General features: G+C 51.2%; 1 protein-coding gene across 1 annotated transcript in view; it reads right to left on the bottom strand.

Annotated features, from left to right (window-relative positions):
* Positions 1-16,350: 16,350 nt before the first annotated feature.
* LOC149336555 (uncharacterized) overlaps positions 16,351-26,414 on the bottom strand; it is a 58,129-nt gene continuing 48,065 nt past the window's right edge. Inside the window, exons 2-4 of the mRNA XM_089554169.1 lie at positions 21,379-21,931; positions 18,266-18,502; positions 16,351-16,361 (exon numbers count right to left, since the gene is read on the bottom strand). Coding sequence (XP_089410295.1) covers positions 16,351-16,361; positions 18,266-18,502; positions 21,379-21,931 — 801 coding nt within the window. The remainder of the gene's footprint in view (positions 16,362-18,265; positions 18,503-21,378; positions 21,932-26,414) is intronic.

Raw genomic sequence — 26,414 nt, 5'->3', positions numbered from 1 at the left:
CCTGATTGCTTGAGATGTCGTTGACGTAGCGCGTCACCTTAAAATGTACACGTCCTGTGTGTTATATTAACATCAATACTATCGAGAATTATTCTTCGATTCAAACAACAATCTGCCATGTTTGTACCATTGAAAGAAAATATTACGCAGTAAGTCGAAAAAAAAACTAAATTTCCTTAACGGCACCCATTCCATTAACTTTTTTCGCAGAAGCGGTGTGCTTTCCTGACTACCATGACAGAAGTTGTGTTCTTGGCTCACTGGCGGACAACTATCATCGTAGGAGGGCAGTGAACACTACCAGAAAAGACCCCCGGCGCCGTATTCGGCCATGGAACAGAATTTGGGCAGGAGACACCTGCATCGAAAGGAGATGTGTTTGGCTGCCCCTCCAGTGCCTACGTTTCAGCGAACTTTGCCGATGTTACGAGACAGATTCACCTCGAGACAGGAGGAGAACCATTTAAATGCTCCGAGGAACCAGTGGTGTTTGCGAAGGGCGACGGTAAGGGAGATGTGCGGTGCCACACAGAAGGACCACCATGTGAGAGTTTCATGTACCCTTTTACAACTGAAGACTCTACAACATTAACTCGCCACAAGCATACGCACACTGGCGAAAGCCGCTTCAATCGCGACATGTGTCCTTTCACAGGTGCAGACTCAAGAAATGTCATACCACATAATAGTACGCACACTGGCGAAACTCCGTTCATTCGCGACACGTGTACTTTTACACCTGCAGAGTCTGGAAGTCTAACTCCATACTATACTATGCCAACTGGCGGAGGCCCGTTCATTAGCGACTCTTGTCCTTTTACAGCTGCCGACTCGAGAAATGTCACTCCTCATAATTTTACGCACACTGATGAAAGCCCATTAAGTCGCAACACGTGTACTTTTACGCCTGCAGAGTCCGGATGTGTAGCTCCGTACTATACTATGTCCACTGGCGATGGCCCCTCCATTAGCGACACTAGACTTTTTACAGCTGCAGACTCGACAAAAGTCACTCATAATTTTACGCACATTGATGAAAGCCCATTAGGTCGGAACATGTGTGCTTTTACACCTGCAGAGTCCGGATGTGTAGCTTCATACTATACTATGCCCACTGGCGATGGACCCTCCATTAGCGACACTAGTCTTTTCACAGCTGCAGACTCGAAAAAAGTCACTCCTCATAATTTTACGCACACTGATGAAAGCCCATTAAGTCGCAACACGTGTACTTTTACATTTGCAGAGTCCGGATGTGTAGCTCCATACTATACTATGCCCACTGGCGATGGCCCCTCCATTAGCGACACTAGTCTTTTTACAGCTGTAGACTCGACAAAAGTCACTCCTCATAATTTTACGCACACTGATGAAAGCCCATTAAGTCGCAACATGTGTACTTTTACATTTGCAGAGTCCGGATGTGTAGCTCCAAACTATACTATGCCCACTGGCGATGGCCCCTCCATTAGCGACACTAGTCTTTTTACAGCTGCAGACTCGACAAAAGTCACTCCTCATAATTTTACGCACACTGATGAAAGCCCATTAAGTCTCAACACGTGTACTTTTACATTTGCAGAGTCCGGATGTGTAGCTCCATACTATACTATGCCCACTGGCGATGGCCCCTCCATTAGCGACACTAGTCTTTTTACAGCTGCAGACTCGACAAAAGTCACTCCTCATAATAGTAAGCACACTGGCGAAAGTCCGTTAAGTCGCGACACGTATACTTTTACACCTGCAGAGTCCGGATGTGTAACTCCATACTATACTATGCCCACTGACGATGGCCCCTCCATTAGCGACACTTATCCTTTGACAGCTGCAGAGTCGAGAAATGTCACTCCGCATAATAGTACGCACACTGGCGAAAGTCCGTTCAATCGGGGCACGTGTACTTTTACACCTGCAGCGTCTGGATGTGTTACTCCACACACTACTATGCAATCTGGTGAGAAAACTCTTAAGTGCGACATGTGCCCTTTTACAACTGCGCATTCGTCTTGTTTAACTCGGCACAAGCGAACGCACTCTGGAGAAAAACCCTTCAAGTGCGATGTGTGCCCTTTCACAACTGCGTATTCTACTGTTTTAACTCAGCACAAGCGTACGCACTCTGGAGAAAAACTCTTGAAGTGCAATGTGTGCCCTTTTACAACTGCGCATTCGTCTTGTTTAACTCGGCACAAGCGAACGCACTCTGGAAAAAGATCCTTCAAGTGCGACCTCTGCGCATTTAAAGCTGCTCGCTCTGACAGCCTAGTTCGGCACAAGCGAAATCATACTGGCGAGAAGCCCTTCTTTTGCGACATGTGCACTTTTGCAGGTACAAGCTCTCGCCATCTCACTCAACATAAGCGTACGCACACTGGCGAAGGCCGTTCGAGTGCGATAAGTGCCCGTACACAAGTGCAGAGTCTTCAAAATTAAATCGGCACAAGCGAATTCAAACAGGAGAAAGACCCTTCAAGTGCGATATATGCCCTTATGCAGAGTCAGTGCGAGGATCTATGAAGCGTCATATGCTGACACACACTATCGCAGAGGGCTATAGCTGTACCCTGTGCTCATTCACGTGTTTAGATAAGGAGAGCCTCAGAGAGCATCTGTCCGGTCACGGGCAGTGAAATCTTCAGATATACGTACCAATGTCAGATATATGCTCCTGCCACTGGAGTACCATCCAATGCGCCTGACCGCATATTTAAGTGTCCATGATTAGCCGTCACGCGAGACGTAGTTTTCTTGACATGTCATGCACATCCAATATTAACGACTTTTTACTAATGAGGGGAGGTAAATGCAAGATTTCGCAACTTTTATTCTTTACTCAGGGTTGCGCGCTGCTGCACTGTGTTGCTAATAAGTGACATTTTAGAGTTTCACACAGCATCATTGCTTTGATATTTGTCTGAAAGTCAAAGATTGTATACTGAAGGAGGTATACCGCAAAATTTGCGGAGGGCACTTACGTCTATTTATGTGCTATGACTGCGAAAGCATCGCTTGTGTATTTTCACTCCTTTTTAATTTTATTTACCTTTTTATATTATTTTCTTTTGTAGTGACACACCCACTCACAGCATACTGTCGTAAGGCTACGCACACCCTGCGTTCACATTTGTTCGCCAATAAGCAACGTTGGTTTATAGGCTGTGGGCTGTATGATCGCATAGGAATCTGAAAATCTTCGGTTCAAACCTCTGGATTTTAGATAAAAATGTTATTTTTGTGTGTGTACCACGCTGACGTCATCTGGCAGTTTTGCCACCATGCCACTGGTGAACGCTAACTCCGCGGTTCGTTCCTGATGAGCCACAAACCAAGCTTTCACATTGATAAACTGTGGACCACAGCGGGATTGGCCGCTCGGGGCATGCTCCTTTTTTTATAGGGCGTTACTTGGTGAAAAATATTCATGACAACTTCATTCGAAATCAGTTTCGCTACGCAGAGCTCGTTTCGAAATTCCTGCTTCCAGTGACAATGAGGAAGTCTGGCTGCGGACATTCTGCATGTTGCAATAAAATTACTACAGCACTTCGCCAGGAGTCTCTTGCGTTGACTTAGTCCTTCGGTGTCTGCCGTTGTATCTATACTGATTATTTGCACTCTTACATTCAAACAAAGAAGGAAATTTTCACTCCATGTCTCAACAATGTGTTCCAAGAAAATCTTCTGACGACTCGACATTGGTTGGATATGGTGCACAAACATTTTCAAACTTATTCAGTACACTACGGGTATCCAGCGCATCTATCTTCTAGCTCAGGGGTTCTCAAACTGGGTTCCGCGGAACACAGGGGTTCCGCGGGCTGTCTTCTTGTGTTCCGCGAGAACCCTCACCGTCCCTGACCCGGCAGCTGATATGAGACTGACTCTGAGTGCTACTGTGCCACGCTTTGACTTGCTCTTAAAAGGGAAGCAGTACCACCCATCATATTAGTATTTGTATTAATCTGTGCAGTAAACATTTAACTTTTGCAACCCTCTTTGCAAAAATGCATTCGACAACATTGCTGGTAAGTGAAATCGGGGGGGGGGGGGGTTCCCTGGAACTTATTGAAGGCTTTTGGGGTTCCTCCAAGCAAAATTTTGAGAACCCCTGTTCTAGCTTATGCGGGGAGCCAGTTCAAAGCGGTTAAGTGATTCCCGATTAAAGCTAAATGAATAAAACCCCGAATATTGACAGACGACTACGGTGGTCGGTAATGCGAAATTTCAGCACGGCTCTTTAGACGCCACCCTTTAGACGCCACCTGCCGCAGCTCGAAGGTGGCGTGTTACGCTGCTAGCCACCCTCCCGGATCTTCACATGGCAGCCACCTTCCAGCTGTCTGTTCAGTCCTCCGCTTTCGCCGTGGCAGGTGGCATTTCGCTCTTCTACTACCTGCCATGCTTGTCAGGTGGTGTGTTAAGCCAACGCCGCTTCAGACGACTACGGCGAAGGGTAATTGGTTGCTTTTTTCGGTAAGGAAATGGCGCAGTAATTGTCTCCCATATTTAGATGGACACCGGAACCGCGCCGTAAGGGGAGGGTAAGTGGGGAGTGAAAGAAGAAAGCAAGGAAGAGGTGCCGATGTGGAGTGCTTCGGAACAATTTCGACAACATGGGGATTCTTTACTGTGCACTGATATCGCACAGCACACACGCGTCGCCTGCAGCTAAATGCGGCCGCCGCAGTTACGTTGGAACACCTGCAGGTACTCCGGCTGTGCAGACGAGCGCCTTCGGGGGAGGGGGGGGAGAGATCTGCGGATTAAGAAAGCAAGTTGAGCCAAATTCGTTATGCGTGCCTCACATTTCTAGCGATAATACGTTTGGTAACGCGTTACGAAGCAGACGTGCATCATTCCGCCAACACCAAGATGGGCCCGATTTCCGCATAAAGAAATATTTGGGACAGCCGTTGGTCATTACGCTGCCGTGTTTGTCACAGCGTCAGGATACCTTTCTTGCCCACCTGGGGTGGTACTAGAATCCCTTCCACCCTCCGAAATGGCTCAGTGAATAGGGTTCTCGGGTAGTAACCCCGTGGATGCGGGTTTAATCCCGGTCTTGGCGGCTGCGCTTACATGGCGTCGAAAGGCGCGGTTGGCTGTGCCATGTAAGTGCCCGTTAGTAATATCGACCCAATCCAAAATATTCAGAAGCCCTCCACTACGGCAGCGGTTTATCTCTGGTTTTTCCACCGACTGCAATGTCTGTGCAAGTGAATTACAGAAATTATTTTTAGTTAATTTTTATCACGCACTTTCAGGTACTATAATAAGCATTGGAACGCGAACATTCCGGGAGAGATCTGAACTATAAAGTGTGTTTGGGTGCCTGCGCGCGCGTTTGCGTGTGTACGTGTACGTGTACGTGTGCGTGTGCGTGTGCGTGTGTGCACGTGCGCGCACGTGTGTGTGTGTCGCGGCGTCGCCGTTGTCCGTTGTAACCAGCAGTGGACAACCTTTAAGCTGCGAAAGCAACGGAGCGGGAGCTTAGAAAGGAGAAAGTAATAGCGCCACCTCCTCCTCTCCTTAGCAACCGGCGCGCCGGTGGGGGGCGTAACTGTGCATAGCAAGCGTAACGTCACAAAGTAGCAGTAGAACAAGCGCGCGCGCGTCGGCGGTGGCAGCTACACCGCCGCTGCTTCGCCAGACGTCTCGTTGCAGTCGAGTGACTGAGGCGCATAGCGCCGAAGCGGCCCAGTGGCTCCGCGCCGAGTGATTCGGGGAGCGGCAGTGGGTTAACCACAAGGCTTCTGCCAAGCACACTTTAGATTTTCCAAAGTGTCTTCGGTATTTCTTTGAGGAAAAGAAATGCGCAGTATCTCTCTCAAACATCTCAGCAGACACCTGAACTAGAGGGAAGGCGCATAACTTCCCTGTTGGAACAGTGGACACCTAAATCGTTCTTTAGGCTACGTGGCGGTTGTGACGAATGTGCGCTGCATGCTTTGGCACTGACAACATTGTGCCAAAAACATTGCCACGAGCCAAGGTAGGTGGTGACTTTGATGTATATATAAAGACAAGCGGGAATTTCTTACCACTTCTGCGGGAGAACGACCCGTTCCTCTCGCTCGTAACGGCTACCACAGCTGTGACAACCTCGCGAAATACTTGCGCAGACCTCGTCTTTGAGAACCAGGCATCGATGCTGGAAATTGAGCATATATCCATCTATTTCTACGACCACAAAGCTTCCTTCATGAAAATCATGAGATCTTAGTGGAGTGTTTCTTGAAGAAGGAAAATGTGCGAAAAGTAAGAAGTTGTCTGTAATTGCATATACATCCCTCTCAAATTCTCTGCCTCAATCTATCGAAAAGCTGAAGCAGTTGTTGAGCTGCGCTCAAACTTCGCATTAGGAAGTAACGTAATCGTGGGCAATTTTTATTCGTCTTCCCTGTCTTTCTTGCATTCTTTATTAACAGGATATCAGCTGCCTCTAAAATATTTTCCTGTGCACTATGCGACGTAGTCGTAATGCAGACCTACACGCGAAAACGTACATTATATGTATATCAGTCGGGGGTCGGGAGGGGGGGGGAGGAAGCACTTTTATTTATTTACTTAGCCTTCAGAAGACAGGTATCGGTATCTGACTATCTCAGGTACTCCGGTTTGCCCACCTCGAAATATCGTTGACAAATGCATCGCTTGATAATGTTCACCATAATCAATTATCACACCAAGATAGAATTTCAGGCGCGAGCCTTACTTCGTCGTTGTCAGCTATGGGCCACCTGGCAACGCCAGGTGGCATTATTCAGCCTTTATGAAAAAGAAGAGCGCTGTCGACGTAACAAAAAATAAACAAAAAACGAGCAAAGTTCCGCAACTGAAGCGTTCCAAGACATCAACACGTCTGCGTAACCGAGTATAGTGCGGCTTAAGCCGCATAACGTGCACAATGTCGGAGTTGGGCTGTCGGCGTCGGGGTTGCGCAACACCGTCCGGAACCACTTCATAGTTAACGTCACTCACACGCTGTACCACTCTGTAAGGGCCAAAATAGCGGCAGAGCAGTTTCTCGCACAAGCCTTGGCGACGGACAGGAGTCCATACCCAGACTTGGTCACCGGGTTTGTAGTCAACCTGTCGGTGGCGAAGGCTGTAACGGCGCGCATCGGTGCTCTGCTATTGCCCGATGTGCACGCGGGCCAGCTGACGGGCTTGCTCAGCACGTTGGGCAAATTGTTGAGCGTATGGGTTGAGTTGGTGATCCTCTGAGCACGGGAGCATGGCATCAAGCATGATCTGGACTTCACGTCCGTACACAAGGCGGAACGGTGTAAAGCGCGTAGTTTCCTGCAGGGCGGTATTGTAGGCGAAGGTGGCATACGGCAGGACCTCACTCCAAGTTTTGTGTTGGACATCTACGCACATGGACAACATGTCCGCAGGGGTCCTGTTCAATCGTTCCGTCAAGCCATTGCTCTGCGGATGGTAGGCCGTGGTCTTGTGGTGCGTTGTGCAGCTCAGCCGAAAGATGTGGTCGATTAGCTGCGCTGTAAACGCTGTCCCTCTGTCAGAAGGCATGTCAAAACGCCAAAAGGTTTTCAAATACATGCTACCTTCCTTCCTCTGCGCGCGGGGGCGTGCACGTCTGGCTACCAACGCGTCGGTTTCTGGTTACGGACCGCCGCCTCGGGGAAGCGGCCTTACGGCCGGCCGCAGGCTTAACCGCCTGCGGGATGCCGGGGGATGAGGGCTTAGTACTGCCTCGTAAGAGTCTGGCGAAAACCGAAGATGTGTGGAGTACCGGTGGAGTAGGCCCGGGTCATCTCATCCTAAGCCACGTTCTTGGTTAGTGGCCCGGTCGCCCAGCCTTGAACACTCTCTCCTCAGTAGGAGAAGAGTAAGCTAGGAGAGGAAATAAGTGCATAGATGGTTGGAGGAAGCACAGATGGACCCCCCGGAGCGACCAGTTCTGAGGCCGCGAGGCCGTTGACGTTCTGGACCTCCACTGGCACGGGACTATCACACATACTTCCGGTGTCCGAAAAACTGCGAAAAACTTTCGACGGCTAGTAGCCGGCAGGTGGGAAAGGCCTTCTAGTGTGCGATGAGGAGCCCCAGGTAGCTACTGACCCCGTGTTAGGTTTTCCTGTCTCCGACGGTCGGAGCCCGTTGCGTATGGTGGGTGGTCGGGCATCCCGCGAGTGGGGCCGCACCATTGGGCAATCTCGATGCTCTCCCTGCCCTGGCCAGGTGGGCCAGTAATGGAGTCGAGATAATTGAAGGATCAGAGCAAAAAACTCGCTGTCCCCATTCCCTTCCCACGTCCCATTTCCCTTTCCGCTACTTCCCAGGGGAGGTCAGGGGAGCCTCCCCGGGCCCGCTCTCTCGGCTGTGGGTCGCTAATGTAGCATTTTCCTTATTATTTTATTTTTCCACCCACGGGTGGTCAAATTACAACTTGCCTACGGGCCTCCTCTTTTATTTTTCAATTGGGTTAAGCCTGTTGTGTGTAAACGGTGCAGGCAGGGGCCTATTATTTTTATTTCCTTTTCGGTTGCCCCAACCTATTCAATGTCAGTAGTCACGTGCGAAGGGGCGCCACGTCGCAGGACAATGTTGTGCATGAAAAACTCGGCGACTTAGAAAGTTGGGCCACGAGGTATCGCCTTGGTCTCGGCGTAGCGAGTCAAATAGTCGGCAGCAACTATGATCCACTTATTGCCGCTTTGCGACAAAGGGAAAGGGCCGAGGAGGTCCATGCCGATCTGGTCGAACGGAGCGCGAGGGGCTGTAGCGGGCTTGAGAAAACCCACCGGCTTAAGTGGTGGCGTTTTCCGGCGCTAGCATTCTCGGCAGCTTTGAACGTAGCGTTTAGCATCAGCAGAAAGTCCAGGCCAGTAGTACATGTTCCGCACTCTGGAGAGCGTACGTGAAAACCCCAAGTGGCCAGACGTGGGCTCGTCGCGGCAGGCGAAAAGAACGTCAGCTCGGAGATCGGCTGGAATGACGAGAAGGAAAGGTCTATCGTTGCCTTTCGAGTTCTTCTTGTACAAGAGGCCTTGCCGCAAACAGAAGGAGCCAAGACTTCCAGAGAAGTGGTGAGGTATAGCCGTATCGCTACCTTCAAGGGCGTCAATGAGAGGGCGAAGTTCCGAGTCCGCCCTCTGCCGGGTCAATAGGTCGGAGGCGGTTAGCGTACCAAGGAAGCCGCTTTCGTCATCGGAGCTGCGTCGCCAGGATCAGCTGGTGCACGCGACAATGTGTCGGCGTCTTCGTGTCTGCGGCCGGACTTGTAGACAATATCCTGAATAACAGCGCGAACTTGGACGAGGCCAGAAGAAAGACACGTGGACGGGCGCTATCTTCTGTCCTCGTCCAAGTTCGCGCTGTTATTCAGGAAAATGTCGTACCAACTCGCCCAAGATTTCGCTGTAGACAAATGTCAAATTCCTGGAGCAGTAAGCTCCAGCGTGCCAGGCGTCCATATGGGTCTCACAAATTTTCCAGCCAGCATAGGCAGTGGAGATCGGTTACGACTTTGAATGGGCAGCCGTATAAATAAGGGCGAAACTTCATGGTGGCCCACACGACCGCAAGACATTCTTTTTCAGACGTGGAGTAATTACTCTCGGCGCGGGAGAGAGTACGCTAGCATAGGCGATAACCCTCTCAAGGCCCTCTTGGTGTTGAACAAGGACGGCGCCAAGACCGATGTTACTGGCATCGGTGTGGACCTCAGTATCGGCATGTTCGTCGAAGTGCGCAAGAACGGGAGGTGTTTGAAGGCGCTGGCGGAGCGTAGAAAAAGCGGTCTGTTGCTCAGTGGTCCAGACAAAGGAGGTTGTATTGCTGGTGAGACGCGTCAACGGCTCGGCAATCGTGGAAAAGTCCGCAATAAAGCGCCGATAGTATGCACAGAGATCCAGGAAGCTCTGGACAGCTTTCTTGTCGGTTGGAACGGGAAAACGCGCGACGGTGGCAGTCTTTTCGGGGTCCGGCCGCACTCCCTCAGCGCTCACAACGTGACCCAGAAATTTGAGCTCTTCGTAACCGAAATGACATTTCTGGGGCTTCAGGGTAAGGTCAGCCGAGCGGAGAGCGTCGAGGACAGCCCGCAGGCGCTGGAGATGTTGATCAAACGTTTCCGCAAAAACGATGACGTCGTCCAAGTAAACAAGACATCTTTGCCACTTGAGGCCTGCGAGGACGGTGGCCATCATCCTTTGAAACGTAGCCGGGGCGGAGCACAAACCGAAAAGAAGCACTTTTGAATTTATAGAGGCCATCTGGAGTCACAAAAGCGGTTTTTTCGCGGTACCTTTCGTCTACTTCAATTTGCCAATAGCCGCTCTTCAATTCAATAGATAAAAAGCACTTAGCGCACCGTAGTCTATCCAGCGAGTCGTCAATGCGTGGCAACGGGTAGACATCCTTTTTGGTCACACTGTTCAGTTTGCGATAGTCGACACAAAACCGGAGAGTGCCGTCCTTCTTCCTAACAAAGACGACAGGCGAAGACCACGGGCTTTGGGAAGATTGAACAACGACATCATCAAGCATTTCCTGAACCTTTACCACTGGCTGTACGAATATGCAACACAGAACAAGGCTTAAGCACTTTTTTCAGAAACGTTGCCAACAAATCACTCATAATTGAATAGTCAGCCCCGGTGTCCACTAATTCACTGACTTTGTGACCGTCGCGAAGAACAGGCATGTCCAAAGAAACGGGGCTGTCTAGGTCGGATGACGCTGCCATCTGTTCACGGTCGGAGCGTAGCGGCGGCGACGGGAGGTCTTCAGCGCAGCGACTCCCGGCGACCTCGCCCCCGAAGGTCACTGGTCTCAGTTTTCCCGGCGAGGGCTGGGCGAGCGACCCTGTGCTGCTCGCGAGGAGCTGTGGGGGTTCGGGGAAGAGCGCCTCGGAGCCGATGAGCGCGGCTGATGCGGCGCGCGGGCTGAAATTGGCTGTTCCGCTAAGAAGTCTTCAATGGCAGGGGGCCGATGGCCAAACCGGGGTGTGGGCGAATCGGCTCGAAAGCCCTGCAGACCGAGGCGCCGATAAAAGCAATGACGGTAGAGATGACCTGGTTCTCCGCAGTGAAAGCAGAGTGCCCAGTTGTCAGGTGTGCGCCAGATATCGGCCTTCAGCAAGGGCGCTCGGCGATCGGCGAAATACTGCACTGGTGGCACTGACAGCATCTCAGGAGGCGTTACCGGAAACGGTGGTGACGATACCGCAGCCGGGCGCCTCGCAATTTCAGCATAAGTGGGGTGGTGGCAGTCTCCTGGTAGAGGAGTGTTTCGACAGCAGGAGCCCTGAACGCCTATTGCACCTCCTCGCGAACTAGAGGAGAAATCGAACCTAGCGCCGGCTGCGAAGGGCTGCAAAATTTCAGGACCTCTGCATGCACGATGGTGCGAATCAGTTCGCGCAGATCGTCAGGTTGGCTCCCGGAGGTACCAAACGATGCGGTGACAGGAGCACCATGCACGGGCCGGTTGTAGGTCGCAGAACGTTGTTGCAGCACTTTTTACATCGTTGTGGCCTCTGTAAGGAATGCAACAACGGTCGATGGTGGGCTGCACACGAGGCCTGCGAAAAGCTGTTCTTTGACGCCACCCATCAAATGCCGGAGTTTCTTTTCTTCAGGCATGGCCGGGTCAGCTCTTCTGAAGAAGCGCGTCATGTCCTCGACGTACTTCTGAACACTTTCGTTCAGCATCTGGATGCGAGATTGTAGTTCACGCTAGCTCGTTCGCGACGATCCACGCTTGTGTAGGCCTCCAGCACCCGACGACGGAACTCGTGCCACGAGGTTAAAACATCCTCTCGGTTTTCAAACCAGGTGCGAGCACCCTCCTGGAGGCTGAAGTAAACGTTCCGGAGTTTGGCTGCGTCGTCCCATTGGTTAAACGCAGCTACACTTTCAAAGTGAAGGAGCCAGTCCTCCACATCCTCAAAAAGTTCCCCACGGAACGTCTTGGGAATCCGCGGAGTCTGCAAGGTGTAGTGAGGTAGCGGGGCAGCGGCGGTTTGCAGAAGAGGAGGAGCGGCTGTCACCACGGCGCCGCTCTCTAATGGTCCAACCTCCAAAGGCAGTCCCTGGATCCTCCGACTGAAGCGATGTACCGCGGTGTCAAGCGGTACAAGGCTGACGCGACGGCTGCCTGGAGGGGTCTCTTGCATGGGCTCACGGTACCCCGCACCTCCACCACACTGTAACGTACTTGTTGACGAAGGGGGCTTTAATACCAGGCACGAAGACAGACAAGGCCAGGCAAGCTGGGCAACAAAAGCGACAGATTCCACTCGGCGCGAGCCCTACTTCGTCGTCGTCAGCTATGCGCCACCTGGCAATGCTAGGTGGCAATATGCCGTACAATAGAACGCGACAGACTAGGCACAAACATGGCATAAACAACAATAATGCCTCAGTGTCGAACCCATTCAATCAAGGCGTCATTTATTCATTGAACAATAGCCGTCCGGAATAAGTTACCTTGCAATGTAGTCACCTTACCATCACCCGAATCATGGTCATCTGCAGTAAGATCAAGCCGGTAAGTTATTTTTACTTCGTTTGATTCTTCGAGTCTGGCTGTGCGCTGCTTTCGACGCTTACACTGAAATACAGCGCCTTTTTATTTACTTTATGAGCTCGTTTGTCGCACAGAAGCTTGACAGTATGCTCATCTGGTCTCTTTTCTTGCTTTTGTTGTCTGTGATGGACGAAGCATTTTTACACATCTCGCACTCACTCAGTCCTGCATTGACTACCGAAAGGCGTCCCGCAGTATAATACAAAAAAAATAATTATAAAAAGCAACACACAGTCGTGTTCTTCGTTGTTGTCACGTGGTGGCGCCACATAAAAAAAACATGAGAGAGCGTGGGCGTGGTGTTCAGACAAAGAGTACGGGACGTAACAGAGAATCAGCAAAGTTTCTAACACTTGTGACGGTGTCCAGCTGCTGCACTGGCTGCTTAGTCAGGCAGTTTTGGCCCGCTGTGTAGTGTCGGTATTTCACTAAACGTCTAAGCAAGACTAGAATGTCGATGACCCAGCTCTAGGGAGACCCTGTGCGAGTAAAACTGTTATTTTACGCATTGCACACCTCCTGCCTTTTGCATAGCTATGATTTTAGCCCTTATATATTCCAGGTTACACTAAATGAATCGTTTAGTCGAACTTAGGGTGGCTTCTGTCTATTGGTTCGATTGCCCGTTGTTCTTAGCTCTGTTTTATGACGATATTCCAACTATTCCCGCACAATTCACATAGCAAAACGAGGTGTGGCTTAGCATGCATCCCGCAGCGATGCTTCTTTTTGCTTGGCCTTGGATTGGCGCCGCACAAATAATTAGAATTCTGCGTGTGAGCATACTCATAGGACAACGTACGGGGCACAGCAGTGAAAAGGAGGAACTTTTTTGCCATCGCAACTTGTAAGTAATTTTGTTCTTTTACACATCGCTCGATTGTTTTTTTTTTTTGCGTGGGATTAGCGGGATGCCACACGCTTTCCTACCTGCCCGCTACCAGCAGCACGCGTTATGTCTACATTCGTCTACATCCAGCCAGCCATGAACACCTTTTCTGCACACAATATTCTTGAGAACTCCGATGCGTAAATAGAAGTAGAAAGTTCTTGAAATATGCATTCTTTCATCAAAACAATTGGTGCGTCAGCTGTTACTTCGCAAGCCATTTCGAGCGATGCAAACTCCACTGATATTTTTAGCTGTTACTGGTCGAATTCTGGGTCGCAAAGTAGACACCCTAATGAAGATTCGCATTATTAGTGCATGGAATATATTCCGTGAAGTTTTGTAATGTTTGTTGGTTCATAACCTTGGTACCGGAATTTTTAACTTTGGGATGCGAAGAACAACAATATTCACCTAGAATTACCGCAATTACGCTCTGCTGACTCCTAGTTGCGCGAGATTGTACCCATTGAGTTTCGCGCCTTACCTGAAAGCGCTTTCTCAGCTTTAAATGTAGCGCTCCTGAGAGCAGCGGTCATTGTGTTCTTCGGTGACCGCAAAACGCGCTTGTTGTTATCGTCGCCGCCTAGCTCTTAAGTGGAGTCCTGAACACAATATTGCGCTACTAGGGAAAGTGTGGCGGAACTACGGTCTGCGCCACCTAACGACGCCCGCCGGCACTTTCGCCCCATGCAGGCATATATGTACTCCGACATACTGTGGATGATTCAAAACGATGTCTTTCCTCAGACAATAAGGGAGAAACGACTACATGCCATCCTCAGCTTAGACCTAAGTAAGGCTTTCGATAACTTATCCCATGAATCGATTCCTAAGGGTCTCTCCGAGATGAACGTAGGGGCCAGGACATATAATTACATCAGAACTTTCCATAGTAACAGAACAGCCTCAATTAAATTTGGGGAGCTCCGATTCAAATCGGTGCCAATGGCACGCCACAAGAGGCAGTCCTCTCCCCCTTCCTTGTTAACGTAGCCATCAGATCCCTCCCGAAGCTCCTGCGCAAAATTCCAAACGTTAAACGCGCGCTGTATGCCGATGATATTGTTGTTTGGACTAATGCCGGTACCAAGCAACAGGTAGAAGAGGCACCGCAGAGGGCGGCAGACACAGTGAGCTCATATGACGCCTGCATCGGGCTAAAGTGCTCCCCAGCAAAGCCCAAAGTGCTTGCAGTGGAGATCAGATCATGCGCTGGATGCAATCACTGCAAAACCCTTAATGCGAGGAAAGTCTTGAACATCAAATTGGCAGGAAACAGTATCGCCGAAGTGGATAGACTCAAGAGCCTTGGCCTCACCTTCTACAAAGATGGGGGAGGTCAAGATGCCCTAAAGGCCATTCGGGCCACAAGTAAACAAGTACTAAGACTACTAAGAAGAGTAACTAATAAACATAGGGGATGAAGGAACAAGATCTCTGCCGCATAGTGCAAGCCTTCATGATAAGCCGCATTACATACTCTCTACCCAACTGCAATCTGAAGGCAAGAGAGGTAGAATCTGTTAATACGACCATTCGAACGGTGTACAAAGCAGTTCTAGGGCTTCCCAGATACACCAAGACTGAAAAGCTACTCGAACTAGGCATGCATATACAACACACTGGAAGAGCTGATAAAGGCGCATAAGGAAGAAAAAATATTGAGGCTCTCAGCCTCTACTCCACGCCGTATGGTACTACACAGGCTAGGGATAGAGCCGGTGTACGAGTCTACCTGCAGGGAGATGTTGCCGATCACAATCAGGCAGCGCATTAAAATCTTACCCCTCCCCAAAAACATGAGAGTGGAAATGCATGCAGCTAGGAGAGGAACCGTGCTCAAAGAATCGAAGATCAATACAGTAGCGACCCAGCTGCAGTCTAAGTGGACGCGGCCCGAGCAAAGGAAGACAAATACTTCGCCACCATGGTGCGAGCGACAGAAGACAAGCTCAAGTTCTTTGCTGTAGCGACAGTAACTTCAGCAACAGAGGCCGAAGAAGTAGCTATTGTCTTAGCTCTCAGGGACGAGAGCGTAAGCACAATAATTAGCGACTCCAAGATTGCAATCCAAAATTATAACAACGGGCTGTTTGCTCTGCAGCCGCAGGTCTGATCAAACACAGCCAAATAATAAGCCGCGTAGAAATTATTTGGGTCCCTGCAGACGAGGGAAATGCGGGAAACGAGAAGGCGAACCGATATGCCCGAGCTCTAGCAAACCGGGAGGGATCGGGGAGTGTCTCGGAGTCGCACATCAACGAAACTTTCACTTACCGAGAAATGACCAATCAGCTCAGTGAGGCGCGGAAACTTTACCCTGCACGTCACCCGGACCTTACCAGGCAAGAGGCCAGAAACCTACGTTTGGCCCAAACTGGGGCAGCCATGATCCCCTTTCTTATGTCTAGAATTACCAAACAGCCCATCGATCCGAACTGCATACATTGCGGTAACATAGCAACAGACGAACACATCCTATGGGACTGTACTCGAAATCCACCTCCAAAAGACCTTCTACCGGCTCCCTCCGGGGGGCCTGGCTTAAGCTCCTGACGGAACATGACAAGAACACGCAGCCGAGCTTGCGGATTGGGTGGGAAAGGTCGCCCTCCGTTAGGGGGCCATTCATGCCGCTCCACTAATCTTTTAGATCAATAAAGTTTCTACATTACAATGCAATCCTCAAAACCAGGCATCTATATACCATCACGCCTGCCTTATGCGCACCGTATATGTAGCAAATGAGAAAACTTTATGCCCGTAGATATCAAGTCGAGTCCGCCAATAACGACTGCATTATAACGAACGTTCGCTTACTGCGAACGGGCGGTAGAGCTACTCTCTAAATTTGCAGAAGGGCAATGGGGACTGCATTTCAGATAAAAAAACCATCACAGCTGCACTAGGTAAGAACGAACGGAGAGGAACCATAAGTGCGGCCACGCAGTCGAAAAACCCGCTTATCCGGTAAGCACGGATTTTAAAGAGAGCCTCTGACCCTTCGTGGCAACAGCCCTCTGAGCGTATGTGGGGACCAAGATATTGAGTACGAAAGGTGACACATTAACGACGAAGTGGGTTTTACCGAACCATGCCGTCCAAAACAAATGCCTCGGAAGGCGACACCTGAGCTGGTGGAAGGCACCGATAATTTCGCGTTAACGAGCAAGAACGGCTAAGACAGGCTGTTGTTCACTCTTATCGGCAAGTTCAGCTAACTGATATTCTGGGACGACCGCTTTCGTACGCTTCAAGCCGAGCTGAAAGTCCTGCATAATGCCTCACTTTTCGTTATAATTCGTGCAGCGTGAAATTAAGCATGACATTCATAAGGGCGATTCACGATTATCTTGTCGAGTGGCTAGTGAATTCATCCATGACATGGCGAAAAACATAGGAGCCTCTGGCGTCTCGCGCCTCGCGTCGGGTCTGCTGCTCCAACTGCTGATCGTCTTCCTCTTTACGGAGCTTCTGCTCTGTCATGATAAGTTTGCGATGCATCACGTGTTGCTTTCTCTGAATGGGGTGCCAATGATCTTCTCGCCACCGAATTAAAAGTGCAAGATTCAGCCACCCGAAATGGGAGTCTTTCACGCGCTCAAGATGTCCCAGCATCGGCGCTATATACAGCGCATACTCATACCAAATGATACTGAAGGGGCGATGTACCGGTTCGGATATCTTTGTTCGCTGGTGAGGAAATGAACGAGGCCGTGTGAATGCGGCTTACGGCGGAGTGCACAACAAAACTTTTTCTCTGAAGCTGAGTTCATGGTCCAAGAAACGAAATAAGATGCTGTTGAATACGCGCATGATTTGACGCATGTGCACAGATGGAAGGGCATGACTTTGCCTGGGATGACTTCGATGGCGTCGTTGCAGAGCTATACGCTGACGAAGCCACTGTACGTGAAGACCGATCCCCGACTGCCAGGAATCTGCCGATGAGCATGCCAAGTTGCCACCGGTTGGCGTGAACGCTTTAACCCCAATTAGTTAAATCGTGTTCTTCAAGCACCTTATTGCTTGGTCTCGGGCGGAAACATACGTATGCCCGCTCAGCGGAGCTTGGAAAGCGCCTTGATATGGTTTACTTTCAAGAAGCCGACGCGGATAACGTACGTTTCTGAGGAACAAATGCTTGTTCCGCTTACTATGGAATTCGCTTCCTGGGAAAGTCCGCTTACTAGGAACTTCGGATGCAACGAACGCAATCTGAGCTACCCTGAGGTTCGTTAAAAGTGGGCTCGACTGTTTAGTTCTCTACGAGCCACCGGTTATGGTACGGTTATGGTAGTCGGCTGCTAAACCAAACGACGCGAGTTTGATCACGGCTAAGGCGGTCACATTTAAATGCAGGCCAAAGATGATGTCAGTGGACGTTAAAGCCTTGAAGAGAAGTTTATTGGACTGATTATTCATACAAAGGGACCATAGTCCCTCACAAAGACAAAAACAACAAGGCAGCGACTAGTGTCGCTCGGTACAAACAAGCTATGAAACAAGAACACGACGGCGACTGCTGTCGCCGTTCACACAAAATCATTCACAGCACAGAATGTTCAAAGGGTCCATAATGTCCAGGCATCGCGGGGGGAAGCACGCTCACTAAATACGATGAACGCGCACCGACACCGCGCACCACACATGAGCGACACCGCGACATGAGCCTCCAAAAAGTGCGCGCTACGACGCACTCAAAAATCGCGTGTTCGAGAGTCTCTGTCGCACCGCACTGCGGACACCGAGAAGAAGGAGCGATGCCCCACGCGGCGATGCGGACCCCCGTTGGGAGGACTCTCCAGCCTCGCAGCCAGCCGAAGTCGCGGACGTTTGGTGGTATCGAGTGTGACGTCAAGTCTCGCCACCGTACCCGCCTGCTCCGCTCTAGCTGTTCAGGTGTAGCCTCCTGGATGGCAAGGAGCTCGCAAACGCGGGAGGCCTGCGTCTGAGAGACGTCGACCTCGGGCAGGGTGGCGGTGAGAGACTCGGCCGTCCGACAGACATACCGGAAGAACGCCGGCTGCCGTTCGGCTGAAGGACCTACGAGTTCACCAAAAAAGAGGCGCCACCAAGTCCCGAGAAGGTAGGCGAGGAGCCCTCTTCCCGGGTAGTCGGTGGCGTCGACCAGGTCGCGGACGCCTCTAACAGCAAGCACGCTGCACATTGTGCGCATGTTGGGCAGGCTGAACCCGCCCATGCGCGTGGGAAGACGGAGGAGCGCGCGAGCGACGGTCTCCGTTTTTCCCGCCCAGAAAAAAACAGCCACAGAGAGTGGCCAAGCGGCGCGTAAAGGTTCGCGGCGGACAAGCGACGCGAGCTATACAATAGAGCGGCGCGCACACCGATGACCTGATGATAAACGCGCGTTCCGACAGCGACAGGCGGAAACGCGCTGCCACTGTCAGGCGTCGCTCAGCGGTCGCTCTCAACTCGGTCCACGAGTCGCGGGCTACCTCCCCCGAGGAGAGGAACACGACTCCAAGCACCTTACAAGCCGGGACCCACTCCACCTCGCCCAGCAGGTCCGACGCGAAGGCCCCGAAACGCAGAGCCTTGCTCTTGCCCCTGTTGAGGAGGGCGCCGGACAGCTCGCTGTAACTGGAAAAAAGCCGTACAAACGCTACGAAGCTGTCCGCGTCCCTCAGAAACAAGGACACGTCGTCAGCGTACGCTGACACCTTCACCTGGCCCTGGCCAGGCAAAGGGAAACCGCGAATCGATGGAGACTCTGCTACGCGACGCAAGAGCGGGTCTAAACATAACACGAAGAGCATAGGTGACAGGGGACAACCCTGGCGAATACCGCGCTCTATCCCGAAACGTGCGGACAACGCCCCGTTGAAGAGCAAGCAAGCTGTAAGATCGGAGTACAGCCGCTCCAACCGCTCTACGAACTCCGGCGGAAAGCCGAAAGCCCCGAGAACTCCAAAAAGGTATCGGTGCTCGACCCGATCGAAGGCTTTAGCCTGATCGAGAGAGACAAAACAACCCGGAATTCCTGTTCTCGAGGTGAACGTGAACAAGTCACGCGTTAGTGCGAGAGACGAGAATACCGAGCGTCCAGGCACGCTGCAGGTCTGCGCAGGGCTTACGAGCACCGATAAAACCTTACTCAACCTTTTAGCCAGCAGTGACGCCACGATCTTGTAGTCTGCGTTTAGCAGAGTGATCGGGCGCCACGCCTGCGGGTCAGATCGACACCCGCCGGGCTTCAGGATGAGCACTACGCGGCTCTCGCGAAAAGACTCCGGCCTCTCGCCGTCCCTGACGAAGGCGTTCACCATCCGGAGGAGGTGATCCTCCAGGACGGTGTAAAACCTAGCATAAAAGCTGATGGGGATACCTTCAGGGCCTGGAGCTGAGGCGGCGTTCATGCCCTTAACGGTGGCGAAGAGCTCTTCCGCGCCTACGGGAGCGCTCAGCTGCGCGCCGAGATCGCTCGGGACCTGCGGTAGCGTAGCGCAGAAACTACGGAGGGAGTCCGTGAAAGAGGCGTCGTCCCGCCTTTCGGCCTCGGAAGCAAACAGCTGCGAAAAGTGACGCGTAAATGCGTCAGAGATGTCAGCCGCGCTGCTGCTCCTGGTACCGTCCGGCAAAACTACCTCCTCCACGCGGGCCTGTCGCTCCTCGTCAAGGCTACCTGCCCGTACTTGGCGTAATACGGTCGAATCGGAAACCGGTCGGCCCTGTACGAGCGCCCTACTTGCTGTCCGCGATGACTGACGCAGGAGTGTGCGGTAGCGCGCCTTCAAGATGTTCAAGTAATCGCGCATGGCGAAAGTAAGCGGCGCGCCACGCTGCACGGCGCGTATACGAGCGAGAGTGATGTTAATTTCGCCCGTTATTCGCCTACGGCGTTGGCGCCCTTCGGTGATAAGGAGCGCGCGCCATGCCGCTTTTCGCTCGTCCCAGGTAATGCGCGTCGCGTCGCGTCCACCCGGGTTCCCCAGCGCATGTTCAAGGGCTATCACGCTCGACCAATCTGTCAGCAGACATGGGTCCATACGCCTCGCTTCCAAACGTGGGGCGCGCTCGCCCATGTCCAGTACTGCTGACAGTGGTCGATGGTCGCTAATGCGCGGTGTACCCGGGGGGAACGCGAGCACATTGTAGGCCACCAATAAACACTCGAGCTCTCGAGGGAACAAGAACTTGTCAATTCTGCTCGCTGAGCTGCCCCGCTACCAAGTTCCACCAAAACAACCATCGTGAAGCTTAACCCACGCGTCGGTCAAACCAAACTGAATACAAATATCCCGCAGAGACCGGGCCCCGGCGTAGGGTCGCCCCTGGCCTCGACCGCGAACGTCTCGTACGGGATCCAGAACACAGTTAAAATCGCCAACGAGAAAGCAAGGGTAACAATCTAACATAAAAGAATCTAGCGAATCAAAGAAGCTAGAAGAGTCGGAGTGGCGGGCTGGCGCGTAAACCACCAACGCTCTGACGCGCATGCCACCGAGGAAGAAGTCGACCGCGAGGGTGCGGCCATCCACGCCGTAGGTGCAATGCGCGCCAGAGCGAAGGGAACTATTGACAAAAACGACGGCAACACCGCACGAAACAGAACAGGTTAACGAAAAAAAAGCTTCAACGCAAAAACGCGACTTAAAATCAGTGACCTCGCGTGGGCAGCGTAAGTTACACTCTTGCAAAAACAGGATGTCGACGCCCTGTGCGCGGGCGAAGTGCATCACCTCTCTCTGCTTGTCCGGCGATCGAAATCCCTGAACATTCAGGGAGAGGAGATGCACTAACGCCATTATGGTAAGACAGGGTGCCGACGTAGTGGTGACACGTCTAAGTAGCCCCGCCATGAGCGGAGCTGGGTGTGGACTTTTTTGCGTGGGGCGGGGCAGCGCCATCTAAGTTATCATCAGAGCTTTCCTGCCTGGCGTGCTTCCCCGCGAGCTTACCCGTGTCCATATCCTCAACGGGGGGCGCGCGCAGGTCAAGTGGCTGGCTCATCGACACTGAAGCGAGCGGTGTTCCGGATGCCGACTCCGACGCGTCGGGGGCGTTCGAGGCGGCCAGGCTGGCGGTTCGTCGCCCGTCCTCCTCCCCGGGCGGTGGTCGACGGGGCGTACGACGGGGCAGGCCCTGGTCGGTCGACGTGGTGAGGGCCGCGCGCTGCTCACAGGTGAGGTCCCCCGTGAGGCGCAGCACAGAGCCGCTGTCGATGGGCCCACCCTCCTCGGTCGAGGAGTTGGAGGACTCGGAGTCCCGGCTCAGCTCGTCAGCCGAACCGAAAGGTGCGAGCGACTCGGGAGAGAACGCCCCCGTTGTGTCTGAGACGGTCGGGGACGAGGGCGAGCCGAACGCGAAGAGCTCCAGGGAGCCCTCCGCCTCCGCGCCGGCAGCCGAGGTGGTCGGGCTGTCTGCAGCAGGCACTGCGGCTGGGTCCTCCTCAGGGGTCTCGGCCAGATGGTGTTCGGCCTGGACCTCCTTGGGGGTCTCGGCCGGGGTGGTCTCCACCCCGCCGTGATATGGTTTACTTTGAATAAGCCGACGCGGATGATGACCGTTTCTGAGGAACAAGTGCTTGTTCCCGCTTACTATGAGATTCGCTTCCTGGGAAAGTCCGCTTACTAGGAACTTCGGATGCAACGAACGCAATCTGAGCTACCCTGAGGTTGGTTAAATGTGGGCTCGACAGTTTTGTTCTCTACGAGCCACCGCGTAGGCGCAGTAGTTATGGTGCTCGGCTGCTGAACCAAACGACGCGAGTTTGATCCCGGCTATGGCGGTCACATTTAAATGTAAGCGAAAGATGATGTCAGTGGACGTTAAAGCACCCCAGGTGGTCGAATTATCCGGAGTCCTCCACTACGGCGTCCTTCATAGCCTGAGCCGCTTTGGGACATTAGACCCCATAAAATCGAACCAAACCAATCAATTTTGAATTACCAACCTTGCGCCTCAGATGTCAAAAAGTGACTAGTTAACTTTAGGTTACTTGTGCACTTATTCATACCTAATGAGTTTGTAATCTCAGTTTTGCTGTACAGTCTGCACACCCCCGTACTTCTCACATTTAAAAAAATAAAGATCTGTAAAATTGAAAAAACTTCTGGCATTTAATTATGCAGGCTATGCCGCGCCGAGCTCCATAATGGTGTTTATTGAATCTACAGCATCTACAGCATCGCGGGCACCAGAATGCAATGAATTTATCTATTTTCTCCTCTTTTTGAATTCCTATATTAAAATCCCAGTGTCTACGGCATCCAGGAGGAAATTTCCTCCTTAACTACTCTTTTTCTCCCGTTTATGTGTGCACCTTTTTCTGAAGTGAATCATGTCGTTCCCGCAGATATACTAGGTGTTTCAGTTAAGTTGGACTCACCACAGCTTTTTTATATTATTAAAAAAACCAATGCCCTCCTTGCTCACAAAAATTCAGGGGGCACTTTGACTGTCTATAGTGCATAGAGGCAAAAGCGTTTTCCCTTTGACTTCTTCTGTGGCACTGGTGACGTCACCACTATATGGCGTCACACATAATAATGACTAAATAATAAGTACTAAAGAATCACTAATTAATGCCTAATTACTGATTAATGACTAAATAATAATTAACTGCCAATTAATGACACTAAATCTTCGCCTTTAGGCGCGGGACACGACAGCGTGTTGTAGCGCTGCCAGGGAGTCCACGGAACGCCACCACCCGTTCGGCGCGATGCCTTGAACTTTGAACGCAACTCTTTTTGAGCAAAGGAAATCTGACCGTAATTCTCTGTCATCTCGGTGGACACCTGAAACGCACCGTACAGGAAGGGAGGAAGTGGGAGTGAAAGAAGAAAGAGAGAGAGAGAGGCCGCAATGAAGCAAAATGAAAATTGTATTTGAGGAAAGGAAATTACGCACTAACTGTACACATATCTCGGTGGACACCCATGAAAAGCGGGACATATTTTGTTCACGACAACGATGAGCCAGTAAAGGTCTTTCACCTTAAAACACAAAGACACCTTAAAACACAAAGACTCGCTTACAGTTATAAATCTGTTGTCTTCGAGTACTTCGTTTCGCAAGCAACTCAATACCAAAAAATTGCTGAGGCTCAGCTTGGCTAAGCCTGGGGAATGCGAAGCATATTACTGGCTAGGCTTGGTAATACATGGCTTTCTTTGGTTGAATACTTGGTCATTTTAATACAACCACTAGAAGCCTTCGTCGTGGGGGAAGACAACGGCATGGCTACAGCGGAACGCCGACTAACCCCGAGACGCGCGTTGGGTGAGCGCCTGGATTGCCACGGAAGCCGCGCCTGCCTGCCCGGTGGAGCGAGCGTTTCACCTACACCGAGTGTGAACGCGCGTTCGAAATGCGCGGGAATGCGCGGGTGTGACGGCTAGGGGTCCCACGGCGACGGCGCGAGGTGGAGGCCACGGTGGTGGAGGCCGGCTCTCTCATCCGATGTCACGTGGTGTGACGTCACGGTGTCACGTGGCGTGACGGCTAGGGGTCCCACGGCGACGGCGCGAGGTGGAGGCCGGCTCTCTCATCCGATGTCACGTGGTGTGACGTCACGGTGTCACGTGCTGTGACGTCACGGTGTCACGTGGGGGTCCCACGGCGACGGCGTGAGTGGTAGGTCTAGCAATATGCTTCGCATAAAAACATGGATCCCAACCTCCATTGAGGCAGAAGAGAAGCGAGGGCCGAATTCATCGAGAAAACATACGCTTTTCAAGCCACGACCGTGTATGCTGACGCGTCTTGGAGAGAAGGAGATACCAAAATCGCTGTGGCGCGGCGGTGGTCGATTCGTCTTTACGCGAAATGACCAGCGCGTCTCTTCGTGGCTGCACAGCTGCGGAGTCCGAGGAAGTAGCCGTTGCTCTAGCCGTGGCGGAGGTCTATAGAACCGGGCGGTCGCTAACAATACTCACGGACTCTCGAACAGCCTGCCGAAATTACATGGTGGCAGGATAGGTCGTCGCGCGCTCCGTATACTCCTCTCAGCGAGCGACAGAATTAAAAACCAGGAAGAACAAAACGACAAGATCTCACCAAAGTTGTGTGGGTACCGAGGCACACGGGGGTGGCAGGGAACCAAGAGGCCGAAAGGATAGCTCGAGGATACATTACTTTCCCAGCATCCGACGAGACCGCGGAACTCTCGCCAGCACCTAGGGAATACTCGGCCATACTACAAAACTATAGAGGCAGAAGAATGCGATATCTCCCGCCGCACAAATCTCTCAGCAGAGAAGAAGCTGTCACTTGGAGACAATTAAAAACAGGCTCTTTCCCAAACCTACATATACTACACAAAACGCACCCTACGATATACACGGACAAATGTCCCTGAGGCGACGAAAAACCTACTCTATATCACATCACATGGGCCTGCCAAAACATAGACTTGGTCCCCAAAATACAAAACCCGAGTGCGGAGCAATGGGAGACTCTGCTTGTCCAGCGATCGCTGTGAAGACCAACAAGGTCTGGTACAGCGAGCTCAACGGGCGGCAGTGGCCAGTGGAGCCCTGGACTGAGGGCAACCGACCATTGATCAGAGGCGGACGACTTCGACAGAGAAGGCTCCTCGGGATAGAAACAAGACGTCTCTGAAAATGACCCCAATCCGCAGGAGAAAGCATTTGCGAAAATAGTTTTTCCTTCCTTCCTTCCTTCCTTCCTTCCTTCCTTCCTTCCTTCCTTCCTTCCTTCCTTCCTTCCTTCCTTCCTTCCTTCCTTCCTTCCTTCCTTCCTTCCTTCCTTCCTTCCTTCCTTTCTTTCTTTCTTTCTATCTTTCTATCTTTCTATCTTTCTTTCTTTCTTTCTTTCTTTCTTTCTTTCTTTCTTTCTTTCTTTCTTTCTTTCTTTCTTTCTTTCTTCCTTTCTTCCTTCCTTCCTTCCTTCCTTCAAGGACATTTACCGAGAACCTATGTTTTAATTCTGACGTTCTCTAGCAGTCACTCTCGATATACTGGTACGTCGAATGCATCCTAAAATGTTAGATGAATAATCTGTGCTTTCTGTGTGCAATTTTTTCTTTCTTAATCTTTCGATTCTTTTTGATGATTTATAGCTACTTTTAGATCTGCTGATTGCTCAATCTCCTCAGATTGTTCTAGTCTGCTGACAGCTCCACCCAGCGCTACAACCTCCTAAACAATTTCATTAAAATGTTTGCACCACCACGCCTGCTACTAATACTGACAAGTTGTACTGTGTTGCACGTGTGGGTTATGACTGTCAAACTTTTGCTCGAGAGCTCGTGCTTCGTTTTCATAGTATATGAGACTTGCAGGCATGATCTGAGTTGTGTGATGAGCCGATAGGTATCGCTAAGTGCTCATTGTAATACGAATTCTACATGCAAAGAAAATTTCTCAACCTAAATGCGAAGTTTTTTTTTCGTTATGGCTGACGTGCAGGAGGAAAACAGCTCCAAGTTTATCGCATCAATGCACATAGAATACGGTAGTACATGCACGGTTTTGCACAAAACTTGGACAACTGACCGCTTCAGGCTTCAAGGGCTAGAGCGTTACAAAAGACGTCAACGTCAAACTCCGCCACATACACTGGTTTTTACGAGCACAATGTCGTGCACAGCGTTTTCTAGGTTGGGTGTGATATCAGAGCTGCCTTATCAGCATACGACGGTAGATACAGTACGAGTACTATTTTGAAAGCCTGCATGCATCCTCTCCTTAATACTAGAAATGTAGTTGACGTGGTGCGTTTAATAAAAGTGTCCGCGAATCATGTTATTTTTGCATGGATCTTAGCGCGAATTGTGCTTCGATGCAACCAACAACCTGGCATGCTTGAACTATTTAAGGAAAAACGGATTAGGGAAAACGGATTTTCCCTAACGCTACACATTTCATCAATTTTATTTGCAGAAGCGGTGTGCTTTCCAGACTAGCACGACGGAAGTTGTGTTCTGGGCTCATTCTAAGACAAAAACCAGCATAGAAAGGCGGTGAAC

This window comes from Amblyomma mixtum, chromosome 7 (genome assembly GCF_055824585.1).
Source record: "Amblyomma mixtum isolate Tamu chromosome 7, ASM5582458v1, whole genome shotgun sequence".
Lineage (NCBI taxonomy): Eukaryota > Metazoa > Arthropoda > Arachnida > Ixodida > Ixodidae > Amblyomma > Amblyomma mixtum.
Note: the sequence above shows the minus strand (reverse complement) of the source record. Positions and strands in the feature narration are given on the sequence as shown.